General features: G+C 41.0%; 1 protein-coding gene across 1 annotated transcript; it reads left to right on the top strand.

The window, feature by feature from the left end:
- The first annotated feature begins 634 nt into the window (after window positions 1–634).
- Window positions 635–13,775, top strand: LOC147872034 (kelch-like protein 10). Its single transcript, XM_087359352.1, has 10 exons — window positions 635–836; window positions 3,001–3,188; window positions 4,732–4,983; window positions 6,346–6,625; window positions 8,035–8,262; window positions 9,097–9,266; window positions 9,583–9,752; window positions 10,573–10,731; window positions 11,624–11,831; window positions 12,424–13,775. Exons 2-10 carry the CDS (start codon window positions 3,004–3,006, stop codon window positions 12,557–12,559), a joined length of 1,788 nt encoding a protein of 595 aa, XP_087215478.1. The 5' UTR covers window positions 635–836; window positions 3,001–3,003; the 3' UTR covers window positions 12,560–13,775.
- Window positions 13,776–14,097: the final 322 nt, after the last annotated feature.

Below are 14,097 nucleotides of genomic sequence, written 5' to 3'. Positions count from 1 at the left end.
ATCTGCCAACTTCAGAGGCGATTACTGCGAAACATGGGTCCCGCAAAATGCGAGCGGCCCCCTGAAACATTTTCCCTGGCGCAGAGGTGACGGGGTCAACAGCCTCGGGCCCTTGAAAAATTATTTTTAAAATTAATCAAGTAAAATAAAACCCGACGTTATTTTTCAATAAGGGCAATTAAATTGCAATTCCTCCGTATGTACCTTCCCATTATTTTTAAATTTATTTCCTTCTGATAAGGAACACATTCAATATTAATTATTGACTCTTTAAATTTATGACTGAATGTAACCAAATTATAAGTTAGAGTGATTCTCTTTGTATTTTTTCAACTACCAACAATGTGTAGACATGGACCGACAATGGTCAGCCTTTACGTGAACTCCTGCGTGCATAACAATGCAAGAAAAGCATTGGAATTTCTAACCCACGCCTGCAACAATCTTGGCTGAGCATGCAGTAAGGCTCTTTTCTCGTTTAATATACATGCAGTATAATATCCCGAATGAACCGTATTACACTCGATTCCTTTACCTAAGAAACTAATTATTACGTCATCTGTTTACACGGCATTGTTGTGTTTCATTATTGCCGTCAACAATCCGCTCTCGTCATTGCTGAAAGAGCTGAGCTGTGAATCGCTTGTAGAAGAAGTGCGTCGCAGAGTAGATAATTTTGTGCTGTTAAATCATTTTAGAATATCAGAAGTACTTTTCTTATAAAAGAATTATTGAGAAATCTGTGAAACCGCCCTCCACTTTCTCCATTATATTTTAGATTAGATCGATCATTGTCGGTGGACGTCGTGGTCTCGTACACTTGAACGAAGTTTGAGGTAAGGGATTCCTATTTAATAATATTGTTGTTCATCACATTTAATGTTTTCGTCTGCATTTGTGAACTCGTGTAAAAGAATTAGGCTTGTCTTCTTTTTAACACAATTTCAAGTAACATTCGATTGACTTCTGTTTGTTCACGGCGTCATTGATAGTAAAATAATATTCCGGTAGGCAATTAACATTTTACAATTTTAAAGGAATAAAATGTGTTTCGTAGCTCAGAATCTTAATAAAAATATGTGGATCTTAAGAAGTGGGGTTTGTATTCTGAACAATAATTCTAAAACTTTACATCTCTTGATACATCGACATTTTAAAGCGTTTTGGGGAACTGTGAAGAATTTTTATTTCGGATTTAGAAGAATAAATATCGACGAATCTCCATCTCATTATCTCCCTGCAACAGCAGATTAAATCCGGGGAATGTTTGCTATTATTCAGTGCAAAGAATTTATGGGTGCAAAACGTGGTCTTTCTCTTTGAGGGAGGAACATGGACTGAGGGTCTCTCAGAGCAGAGTGTTGAGGAAGATGTTTGGACCCAAAACGGGAGTGGGACAGATAATAGAGAAAAATGCTTGACGAGCTCCTCACCCGATGTTGTTAGGGTGAGTTGAGTGTTTACAAGGCCTGAAGGGAGGAGACCTCTGGGAATACCTCAGCGTCAGTGGGAGGATAACATTAAGATGGATCTTAGGAAGATGGGACTCGATGTAGCGAACTGGCTCAGGATAGACCCTGGTGGCGGTCTTTCTGAACACGATGATGAACCTTCTGGTTCAGTAAAGGAGGTGGGCTATTCTTTGACGAGCCGAGCTCCAATCGTCTTTTCATAGAATATCCTGCACATTTCAGTGTGTGAGTAGCGTGATGTAGGCCTGATCTACGAATGCGGTAGAACAACTTAGAGCTGTTGTGACTGTTCCCAACTATAATTCTCTCGTTCGTTTGATAAATTTAAAATACATTTTGTGATCTTGGTTTATATAAACGTGTAACTTAGGCAGGAAAGTCCTTAATAACGTAGCTCTTAAGCACTTTTAGTTCTACAGAGAGAGAAATCGAAAATTTTATGTTTATGAAAAAGCGAAGCCTTCTTTTTCAAAAATTAGTTTGTTAATTGTCTGGTTCTGCATTAAAGGTCACGTAATTTCTATGGCATATTTTTGTCGTAATACTTTTTTAAATCGATTTACCAGAGTAGAAGCTTCTAAGACTTTATAGATTACATTGATATTTTATACGTAATGTCTACGTAGATTACATACAAGAAGATTTAAATTTATGCGCGTAATGACAAACACACGGCATGACTTAATATTGTCTAAATCAGTCACATCTTCAGGGTGATTAAGCCAAGAAGAGTGAGATGGGCGGGGCATGTGGAGTGCATGGATGGGGCGAGAGGTGTGCACCGGGTATTTTTGGAAAGCCTGAGGAGAAAAGGTTGCTGGGGAGACCTAGACGTAGATGGGAGGGTAATCTCAGGCGGGATCTATGGGAGATAGGAGTTGAAGGAAAATGGATTTTGTTGGCCCAGGACAGGGTCCGGTGGAGGGCTTTGGTTAATTCGGTGATGAACCTTCGTGTTCCGTAAGCCGTCTAGGAAGTTAGTTAGTTATATCGGTCACATTTAGAGCTTTGTCATTTTGTGTTGGATCTCAGCAGGCATTTCTGTAACTAAGAAACAAACTCAGCTTGAGAATTTAACAGTAGCCCAGGTGATCATATGTCTCGCATTTTATGAAACAAGAAGTTTCATGTCGTGTTTACAAGACTCCGCCTCTAAACCACATCCACAAGCAGATGAAGTCAAGTCACATCTTCATTCCCCACCTCCCTAAGATCCATTTTAATATTATCCCAGCAACGCATAGGACTCTCAAATGACATTTTCTTTTCAGGTCTTCCGATTAAAAAGTTGCACTTCTTGTCTCTGCCATGTGTTCTACATGCCCCGCCCATCTCATCACCCTTGATCTGACAGCCTACAATTTATTAATTAGTGAAGAGATCTATAAATCTCCATGCTACGCAATTTTCGCCATTCCGTTGTCAGTAACTCTCTCGCGGAACCAGATATTCTTCTCAGCATCGTGTTCCCTCCCAGTCACTCTCAGTATGAAGAAAAACCTGTAACAGCCATGGACTGTCTTTTCAGGAGATGGAGTCAAACCAAAGTCGCAGTTGTTTTCAAGTCGGCGGCAGGTGCAAGTGCACCGAAACATTGGTCCCTCTGAAGGAGCTGAGAGAGAGGAACCTCTTTTGTGACGCGGTGTTGAGGTTGGAGGACGGCGGCGTCTTTCCAGTCCACAGATTGATTCTGTCAATGCGCAGCGAATGTTTCAGGTTTGTTTATTTACTGAAAATTAAAGTATGCAAAACAATAATTCTGCCTGTTGTTTTGTATGGGTGCGAAACATGGTCTCTCACTCAGAGGGAGGAACACAGATTGCAGGTGTTTGAGAATAGGGTGTTGAGGAAGATATTTGGGAATAGGAGAGAAGACGATGGGGCGTGGAGAAAACTACGTAATGGCGATCTTGAAAAATCTGTACTCCTCCCCCAATATTGTCAGGGAAATTAAGTCGAGAAGAATGAGATTGGTGGGACATGTAGCGCGCAAGGATGAGACAAGAGGTGTGCACCGGGTATTGGTTGGGAAGCCTGAAGGGAAGAGACCGCTGGGGAGACCTATACTTAGATGGGAGGATAATCTCAGGCGGGATCGACGGGAAATAGGAGTTGAAGGAGACTGGATTTTGTTGGTCCAGGACAGGGTCTGGTGGAGGTCTTTGGTTAATTCGGTGATGAACCTCCGGGTTCTGTAAGCCATCTAATTAGTTAGTTAGTTAGTTGTTTACTGACGTGGTTGATTAACACGTGATAATTTCTACGAGACAACATCCCAGAAGACGTACGTGGTTTTTGTACTAATTTTTAAGAGCTGTTGTATCAAGGTGACATTCAATCGATCTGGAGGGAGAAATATAATCAATCCCCTGCCAAAACGTCTTCCTTTTAATACCTAAAGACGACCGACAAAGTCCAGAAGAAAGTTGGTAATGCCCGGAATATTGAAAGCTGCTGTGTGTTGCTCTGTCTGAAATATAACAAAATGTAACAAGGAACCTCGCGAGAAATGTTTCATTATTACGAGAGAATCGTTGGAGAATTTGTGCATACGTTAATTTGTTTGTGTTTTAAATAAAATCGCGGTGCGTTCTTGAAATGAGAAATGAATTTTAACCGTAAACCATTGCTTCCAACAGACGTGTCTCACGTCTTTTTGCGAGCTGTGCCCCTTTTTCAGTTTACAGGCATTCAAATTTTTCTGTTTCTCTTGCATTGCAAAGCCCTTAAATTGTAATGGGAAAATGTTTGCTGGTTGGTGATCACATCTTAAAGGCCGCGTAGAATCATCGGCTTTTCTTTTAAGTTGTTTACTGTCGGGAAAATGTTTTGAGAGAACAAATAGATTTCATATTTCGAACTAATCAATCAGTGGAATGTACAGCCCGCGATGAATGTTGAAATATTTGCGTTGGCTTTAAAATTTCTGTAGTGGTTGTTATAACCTGAGATTTCTCTTGAAGAAGTCAAGGGTACTTAAGAAACGAGGTGGCCATTCTATAGTACAAATGTTCGCTGCTTGCTTTCCGATTTTTAAGTAAAATTTTGTTAAGCCTACGCAAGCACTTCACCCACTCGCAGTTAATCCGGTCCCATTCGTACTTATTCTGGGAGTCTTTTAGGTATTAAGGTAGCAAAATTTCATCCACCACCTTGACAAAATGATACTTTTATTTGGCTAAGTGAGTCATAAAAACTTAGAGTTTATACGCATGACTTGTAATTCTCTGCTCGCCGTTTCTCAAAATCGACGTTTCAGGACACTCTTCACGACAAAACTGCACACCAGTGAGGAGACAGATATTCTCCTCCGCGGAGTCAGCTCGGACATGATGACCCAGATACTGGATTATGTTTATTTTCGCGAGGTGGACATCCGCTCCGACAACGCGTTACGGCTGCTCGAGACGGCTGAGTACTTGTGTGTACCAGGAGCTACTGAACTCTGCTGCGACTTCCTCAAGGACGCAATGGACGTCGTCAACTGTATATTCATCCTGCAGTTCGCAAGGTAATTGATGTTCATTTGTCATTTGCTGTGACGCCAGCCTTCGTCGCTGGAGCGAATCAGCTTTACTCAAGAGAGCAGCCGGGTCGGAGATTAAAGCCTCTGACTGAGGAATGGGCAAATTAAAAAGCGTTGTAGGTCAGGTCTGTTTGGCGGGTTATTATTAACGTCCATGTAATTTAAATATTCTGAATTATGTTTTGATCGTCATTATGACCAGCAGATGACTAATTTCACCATGTAGAACATTAATCACGACCTATTGCAAGGTCATAATTAAATCTGTCTTCTTCTCGAATTAATTTCAATCATTCTTTCTTTCTCTGCGACATTCCTTGCTGATTACATAATTCTCCCAAATATCAAAATCAACATTCAGCCCGACATCTTTCTGTATCCACCAAAACCTCTGTTAACCGAGCCTCGATTACTCGATTCCCGCATTAAGCGACCGAATTTCAACCAGATCGTTTGAGATTGGATTCCACCGGCGAAAGTGTTTAAAGCGATGTCCACGCGGTACAGTTCATTGATCTAACCTCACCCCAGATTTTGCTGATTATTATGAACACTTCAAGACATTTAGAGAAATGGTTATTATTAAGGGCAAAGACAAATACCAACCCGCTGGTTCCCGTAGAAGATGAACCCTTACTCCTTCTTGTTGAGGACAACACAGCAAGCAAATCAACTGACATCGACAGAATCACATCAGAACCTCCAGTTCATGCGATGGACAGAATGACTGATAAGTTCATAATTTTAGTACAGGGACTTCCTCGAACAGCGCTCACGAGTGACAATCGCCGTCGGCTTGTGCGTGCGACACGCCCGCATGAACCGCAGTCGAGCAAAATCTGTATTGAGTCTCTACTTATTTGTTCAGTTCCATGACCACGTCCCCCTTTCCCACGGTCGTCCGACTTATCGGCTTATCCGACCCGTGGTTTCCCCCATTTAGTCCGGTTACACGAGGTTTCACTAAATTAAGATACACAGTTAACACAACGTCGTTTCCCCAAGGTTAATGCCAGAATTCAAAATTCTACACTCCTCATCTCACTGCCTTCTTCACTTGCGTACTCTTGTTTCAACCTATAACCTTATCGCGAGGACAAGCGGGCATTGCCTGGGACACTTCAGAGTCGAAAACTTTCTATTTTGCTCCGGTTAAACGAAGCATCCATCGTCGTAGCCTCTCCACGTGTCTGCTCTCAGTCTCGCTCATTTGGGCTTCAAACGGCTAAGGCAAAAACTGCAGGCGAAATACTGTGGTGTGGTAACACTTCAGAATTCAGTTGTTGCTGTAATATTTCAATGTGTCAGACTTAGGATCTGAGTCGGCTCTTACCCTCGCTGTCGTAGCTTACACTGCATCGCCGACCTCGAGACTCACGCTCGTCGCTTCGTTCTGCGCCACTTCGTGGAAGTGTCTCAGCAGAGCGAAGATCTTTCGGAACTGCCTCCAGAGGAGCTGCAAGCGGTAATCGAGGACGAGCAACTGAACGTGAAGGACGAGAGAGTTGTGTGGGAGTGCATTCTCCGGTGGATCAACCACGACCCGGACAACAGGAAAGGTCACATCGCGGGCCTTTTGAAGGGCGTCAGACTGGGACGACTTGACGCAAAGTTTTTCAATGAGACGGTCAGTATGCCCCTGAAATCGTGGATGTTTATTGGAAGTAAATTCCGCATTTTCAATTTCATATTCGCACGTGTTCTTAACTAATTAATGCAAATCGTGAGCCTTTTTCATCGTCACGTGTAAGTCCGTCTGTCTGTCTGTCCGCAGATCCAGCTCGAGAACGTCTAAACGGATGATCATTAGATTTGATACTGATGAGCTTTAGCGTAATCTGTTGACACATTTCAATTCTGGTTAAAATCTTACAATAACAACGTGAAAATTACACAATGATTTGAATGCCTTCTTCTGTGCAAAATTTCCTGCGTAAGAAATCCCCAGATTCCCTTAGTTTCCATGGTTACAGTAACTACTTGTGGAATGCCGCTGGTAACACGCTCCCATACGCCTGTGTATGTGCAAAACAAATATTCGATTCATCATTTGATGCGGAAATGTAGTTCGAGTTAATAATCGCCTTTTATTCATCGTTTGTAAGTTTTTAAAGTCCGTCTGTGCTACAAAATTTGTTTGCATTCTCAGCGTTTATTGAGATCCATTACGTGTTTCAGTTCAACTACAACATTCCACCGTTAACTACATTCAATCGTCCACTCAGCTTGAATAGGAAAATCCTCCAACTGATAAATCACTTCTTCTGGCTCAGCGTTCGACTTAACCAAAGATCCTACTGCCATAAGAAGCGTGTCTTAGCTGCTTAACAATTTCACGCATCTCCGACGATATACATAGCCAACCAGAGATCACTTTAGCGCGATAAGCCTCAGCTGATTGACCACATAGGGACAACAGTTATCCGAAATGTTCAGCAAGATAGCTTCGTTCTACATCCAAGAGGAAAGTACCCGAGGGGCTTCAAACTCATAGACAGCTCACGAACCAACCTTGCAACTTATGGTATTCTTTCTTCCATTTCATAACGAGCTTTAACCCCAGAGAAAAACGTTTCTACTCTAGGTGAAATTCCCTGTGATTTCAGACACTCACCTCTCACGAATATTTGTGAAACAATCGCACGGATTCATGAAAATGTTATCTGCGTCAAATGTCTTTACAACTTATCATTCGTATCTACTAGTTTCGAATACTTAAAGAGAACCACCTGAAGATGTCCAATTAATGTCGAAACATGCAATGGATTTTAATAGACATCGAGCCCATAACCATACGCTGTTGTGTTGATGGGCCTTCCACCCAACCATCAACATGCAGAAGGTTGCCTCCCTTGACACTCGAAGCAACTAATTGTCATAATTTTCTTTCGATGTTACGTAATTTTGACGACTAATTAAAGTTATCGAATCAAAAAGAATGTGCATCTCGCATGTGTGAATTTCTTGTCTCCTCTGCAATGGAACATGGAATCCCTTCCTAAAAGTTCATAAGGTCCACATTGAACTGTTCAACAGGTGTCAAAGCACCCGTACGTGTCGGAAAACGAGGCGTGCAGACCCGTGATCTCGGAGACGCTCAAATTCCTGAAAAGGTTGTCGAAGGACGACAAGGACCACGTGACACCAAGGATTGCTCGCCCGCGAATCCCACAGGACATTCTGTTTGCTGTTGGTGGGTATCGCGACAGTAGGCCGTTAGATGTGATCGAAGCCTACGACGTACGAGCAGATCGGTGGAGTGTGGTGAGTTGCGCGTATTTCGACTCTTACCGCGCCTTGTTAAATGACGCCTCCGAGAAAAACTAACTTTTCGTTTGTTGCTTATTTCTACTAAGTAATTGTTTATTTAAGCTTAATTACAAGGACCTCTTAGCCTCTTTATTTCGTGTTCGTTTATTTCCATTGCACTAAACACATTTTTAAGAGAAGCTCCAAACACATGAATTAAAAAGAATAAATAAACAAATAAATAAATTACTTAAATGCTGAGTCTCGTGTATAATGCAAGTTCTAATAGGAATCGACTAAGGATCTGAAGTTTTCCATAAATACCGTTTACAATAAGCGTCCTACTTCAACTGTCATGGCAACCTGTCTGCTGATTTTAGACATCGTTAATCGTCAGTGGATTTCAACGTAATAAATGAAGCACTGATCAGTGTCGATGTCGGCCATCTGCGTGGTCACGCCTCGTGAATTAGAAGGCTTTGGGGTGGGGTGGGGGACGTACTGCCTCCATCTCTGCGTCGATAAAACCCAAAACACCAACATCTGTCTTTACTATCTTACGAACCTGAAATGTCAGCTGTTGATCAGAAATTAATTCTACGTTTGTCTGTCGAACTTGACGAGAGCTTCTCTTCGGGTCTTCCTGGATCCTCCGTCTCTCTTATAATTCCTCAATTGCTCCAAGTTCATTCTCACGGTCTTTGTCGAGTGCCACCCTCCACGGTGTAGCAATTTTGGCTGCACCTCTGCTCCGGTGGTTGGTCGCTTCGACTCTAATGTAAGGACTTCACTTCAGTAGACCGAATGACCCAAAGAAACATAAAGCCATAACCTGTTCTTCCTGTGCAGGTGGAGGGGTTCGACTCGATCGGTCCTCGAAGGAACCATGGCACGGCAGTGGTCGGTTTCGACATTTACGTCATCGGTGGTTTCGAAGACATGGCATCCTTAAACACATGTATCTGCTTCAACGCTGCTACGAAGACATTCCGCGAAGTGGCGCCTATGTATGAACGCAGGTAAGATGCAGCTTTTTAACTAAGGGAATCCTTGGAGCAGAGTCTGTTTAAAAAGCTGATAGTCGCTGTCTTAGTCAAGATGTAAATCTGGGCAGGGGCTGTAAAATTGTACCACTCACATACAGGAGCATCGTGCAAAGTGTGAATAGGTAGGAGGACTTCTGCGTCAATGTTGGTTTTAAGAATGCGATTTGCTTGTTAATTCATTTGAGTTAAGATTCAACAATGACGAGCGAACAATTGCGTTCTGCGAGAGGAAATGCATCTCCATCAGAAATAAATGAGCATAGCAGAGAGTGTACTTTTACCATTTCAGACGCAGTTTAAGTGTGGCAGTTCTCCGAGGCGCAGTGTACGCCATGGGCGGTAAAGATAATAGTAGGTGTCACAGAACGGCTGAAAGATACGACTGCAAGACGAACCAGTGGTCTTTGATCGCTCCCATGAACACAGAGCGACACAGTACAAATGCAACTGTACTGAATGGTACGTAAATCCTGTTAAATATAAGTGTGTGAATTAGTGCTGAAGGCTGTCTGTGTGTCCACGTGTGAGAACGCAAGGACGTTTGAAAGAATCGCGGGATTTGAGGTTCTCACGGCGGGGAGTACGAAGATGGCTGTCGTTTCGCTTCAGCCGACGTTTCGGACGAACTTTACGCCTTCATCATCAAGGCATTCCTCTTCAACTTGATCATAGTTTCCCCCACTCCATTAACCCAAAATCCTTTAATAACCAATTCTTTTATCCGTGCTACTTACTACGTTATTTCACAGACTGCAACGGCTTGAATTTCCGAGTGCGTGATGGTTTCTTCTGCTCTTGTAAGCTGTCCCTCGACATGGTCTTCTGCCTTTTTATTGTACACTAGGAGTGAATGCAAACAACCATCAAACTATCAAACTGGCTCTCAAATAATATAGATTTAATATGTTTTTGAGACAGTTAATAATCTCGTGTTAATAGCGCATAATATTATAAATGTAGAGCAAATTTTGGCAGCTCGTACCGTACATCTAAGGTATCAAATTTAATAAAATTCCTTTCACAGAAGATTTCCATTACGCATTAATGTAAGCACTTTGTGCTGTTTATGTTAAATTTTATCAGTTACTCTCATTTCCTTTGACACGCTGACTGTCTCCATTCGAAACAAAGAAACAGATGAACAGAGACGGCCGTGTCTGTGCAGTTTCTGTGACGTAGCGATTGTCCATGTCTGTGCTCTGCACGGAGCAGTTTTAACGCCTCTGCCTACACCAAATATGTGTACAGTTCGTGTCATATAGCTAATTTGTTTTTACAGGCAAAATATACGTCGCTGGTGGATCATATTATAAGAATTATGTAAACTCGGTGGAAGTTTATGACCCGGACACCAACCGATGGACGTTCGTTGCACCAATGCTATCTGGACGTGCCTTCCATTCTTGCGTCGCGTTCCACGGCTGTCTGTACGCCCTGGGTGAGAACTCTGGACATTCTGAGTGATGCCCCTCTATCCTTTTTACAGAAGTCGCTGTTGTGAAATGTCTTCCTGGTTTTCTTTGAGTGACTGAGATTTTATGAACAGCATTTTTCTCCTGTCATTACAGATTTAGTTTGTCAGTAATTTTAACCTCGATTCGTGGTTTCGATTAAATTCTCCACAAAGAACACTTAACTAACTAACTAACTACCAAACAACGCATAATCTCTTGTGGTATCTCAACTAACGTAAGCCCCATTTTTTACACAGTCCCAATTTGAAAGGTAAATATTTTGTTGTTGTAGCAAGGAGATTTCAGTATGCCTTGATGTTATCCCCCAAAAAGCCGATGATTTAAAGCAGTCCCTTCGCAGTCTTTGATATTCGTCACTTGTTTGTGTAACGCCGTTTTGAACAGTGCATCTTGCATTGTTGATATTTAAGGCTATTTTCGCACACACTTTCATGGTACACAAGTACACAATTAAATTCACCTAACCACTTTTAGTGCAGGCCCACAGCACTGATGTTGCCTAGTTGCTTAGTTGGGTAAGACGGACGGAGCCTGAAGCATTGAAGTTACGAGAAATACAAACATGTAGAAAGTTATAATTGGTAATGTTGAAGATAAGATACCACTTGTGATACATAGGCGTAAAAGGAAGGATAATATTAAAATGTTTTATGGAACTAGAGTATGTAGGAAGGGTTCAACTGCCGACTTTTGCGAATAAGGCCATGAATCTTGTGGTTCCATAAAGTTCAGACATTTCAAGACCAGGTGATATAGTAATAAATATCAAGAAGGTCCCCGCTGAATGGGTTAAGATAAGTTTCGTTTGGCAGCTTTTTTATATTCTGTGACCTGTTACTGAATGTGTGTGTGCAGGAGGGCACAACAAGACATCAGACGAGCTGAGTATCGAAAAGTATGACCCTGCAGAAGACACGTGGGCTGAGATCCCTGGCATGAATTTCCATTCAGATTACTTAAACGCAGAAGTGATCGACGACACGATCTTCGTCATCAAAAGATCTTCTAAGAAGGACGACTTCTTCCCCCACGTCGCATATTTCAATGTCAAGGAAAATCGATGGTTTGCTTCTTTGTTTGTTTGTTTCTTTGTTTCTTTGTTCAGGACTGAAAGAAAGATCACGTGGGAACTGTTCTGAAATATGGTGAGGGAATCGTATATCGAATTCCGATTGGGGGAATTTTTTTTAAGGTTGCCAGGAAACAAAATACAAGCAACGACATTTCGGTGGAAGCTGTGCCCTTAGCTTCAAGCAGTTTTCCATTCTACCCAAAGACAGAGCCAGTCCATCAGACATGGATATTTTTAGGCAAAACATTTTACGTCTCCCAAAGATAATTCTTTTATGCTTATTCGACACCGAAATCTCTGATATTTTAGAACCCCAGAAGTAAAATTATATATATTTTTAAGAAAATGAATAATGTCTTTACATAAATGCACTGACATTCAAATTACATTTCTATTAAGTTTATATGAAATGAATTATTTATGGTAGGAGAGGCATTCCTTCGTGAGTTACATCATCGCATGTAGAGCTACATATTTTCTTTAATTGTGTCAGTGAAATGTGATAAAAATTGTCTTGAGTGTAGATTATACTAATGGACGATGAAAGAGAATTTGTTTTCACTTTCAATATTTCAAATTACAGGCACCAGGCGGCAGACATGAATGTTCTTAGAGACGGGATTTCGACTTGTGTCATCAAGGACTTGCCGAATGCAAGCGACTACTCCTACAAACACAGTGACAAACTGATGGAAACGGAAAAAGAATGTTGGATTTAGAAAATCAATAGTTTGCAGTTGATTACAACCACGACGAACACATAAATTTTAATTACTTTCCTTACGAAAATAATGTAGAAAACTAGGAATTGATGTAGGAGCTACATAAAGAAATATTGTTTGCAGCAAAGAAGGAGAAATTATTTCATCTCGTTATTTTCTGCTCAAGAAGTCTTCTTAAAATTAGTTATTTTACAGGCGTTTAATTTTATTACTCCCCATTAACACAGAGCAGTTTAACCTTGCGTCTTGTATTACATAAATCCACTTGTGGCGACATGTTTCGAGTTACGAAACCGTCTTCATGGTATTAGGGAAGATTAAATTTTCTTGCTTCATGAACATCGTATACAAAAACGTCATTACGAAGGCAACACACTGAGTATTTTGTATTGATTTCTGATCTGCGTGTGATATTTTAAAGAAATTGCAAAAGTACGTTTGGCTGAGTTGCCCAATTTACCGGGTAATTGTGCCATGTCCCTGAGGAAGTACCAACCTTTTCAAACTCCATGAAGGAACAGACGATGCTTTCAGATAACAGATGTATTTATTTATTCACGGTATTTTATACGGTAATTTTAGGTATTTTAATGAATAAGTACAAAATACAGTAAAGCCTCTCGAATTCGGACACTGGCGGTTCCACGATAATTAATGCGTCCAACTTACAGGTGTCCAGGATAGAGGGAAAGGGGAAAATCATCCTTTCAAATTGTGGTGTAATGACAATGTGGTAATTGCAGAGTATTATGCAGCCCTTCCCAAAAAGGAAATTATTGATAAGAAAAATGAAATGGGTAAATTAAATTTTTACAAAAATTTTCACTAAATTAAACTTGCGTGGATAAGCTCAAAGGGAAGGGCACCGATACTTTACGTTTACCGACAATGTAATCTATTTAATTACATAATCTAACCATTGTAGGCTTGCTCGAATTAAGAATTAATGACAATAATAATAATCTTTTGAAACCCACTCTCATGGTTGCACATCACACCCCAGCCTCAATGAAATTTTAAATATTCAGAACGTATTTTTTTAATTGTACTTACGGCATTAGCTCAACAAATGATGTCACTTAATTCTTGTAAAAATGTCCGTCATAAAACACTGCTTCTTTCCTTTTTCTTTGAATTTGCCCAACCTCTTTCTAATTTTCGCCGCAATCCGAATAAAGTTTCAACCATTGCTGGTTGATTATGAGCGAAAGCATACCGTCCAATTTCTGTTAACACTATTTAACTCAGTTGCAAGCACAGTACAGTACAACCCCTCTATAACGCGGTTCGCTATACCGCGTGCAGCAAAAAAGAAAAAAAGTTCATCAATTATCCTTCACACAGAACTCAAAATTATATTAAAATGCAAGCCAAATTAATTATTTATTACTTCTTCCGTAAAAATCAATCGTAGCATAGTCAAATAAGTATGTATACTCTTAAATGGCGATAGTCTATCAATACAGTACGTCCAGTACTTGTACCGATTTTTCTGATGCACTCCCGTAATAACGCGGGTTTACCCCTGTCCCCCG

This window comes from Zootermopsis nevadensis, unplaced genomic scaffold (genome assembly GCF_977971745.1).
Source record: "Zootermopsis nevadensis isolate Lab colony 2312 unplaced genomic scaffold, Znev_1.0 Znev_ptg000031l, whole genome shotgun sequence".
NCBI lineage: Eukaryota > Metazoa > Arthropoda > Insecta > Blattodea > Termopsidae > Zootermopsis > Zootermopsis nevadensis.
This window is presented reverse-complemented; position numbering and strand designations above follow the sequence as displayed.

What these genes read in the sequence shown, in the direction of transcription:
- LOC147872034 (XM_087359352.1), top strand. Translation starts at nt 3,004, where the DNA reads ATGGAGTCAAACCAAAGTCGCAGTTGTTTTCAAGTCGGCGGCAGGTGC. An exon ending in GCGCCTATGTATGAACGCAG is followed by an intron (nt 9,267 to 9,582) that starts GTAAGATGCAGC and finishes TTACCATTTCAG; the next exon opens with ACGCAGTTTAAGTGTGGCAG. An exon ending in CGGCTGTCTGTACGCCCTGG is followed by an intron (nt 10,732 to 11,623) that starts GTGAGAACTCTG and finishes GTGTGTGTGCAG; the next exon opens with GAGGGCACAACAAGACATCA.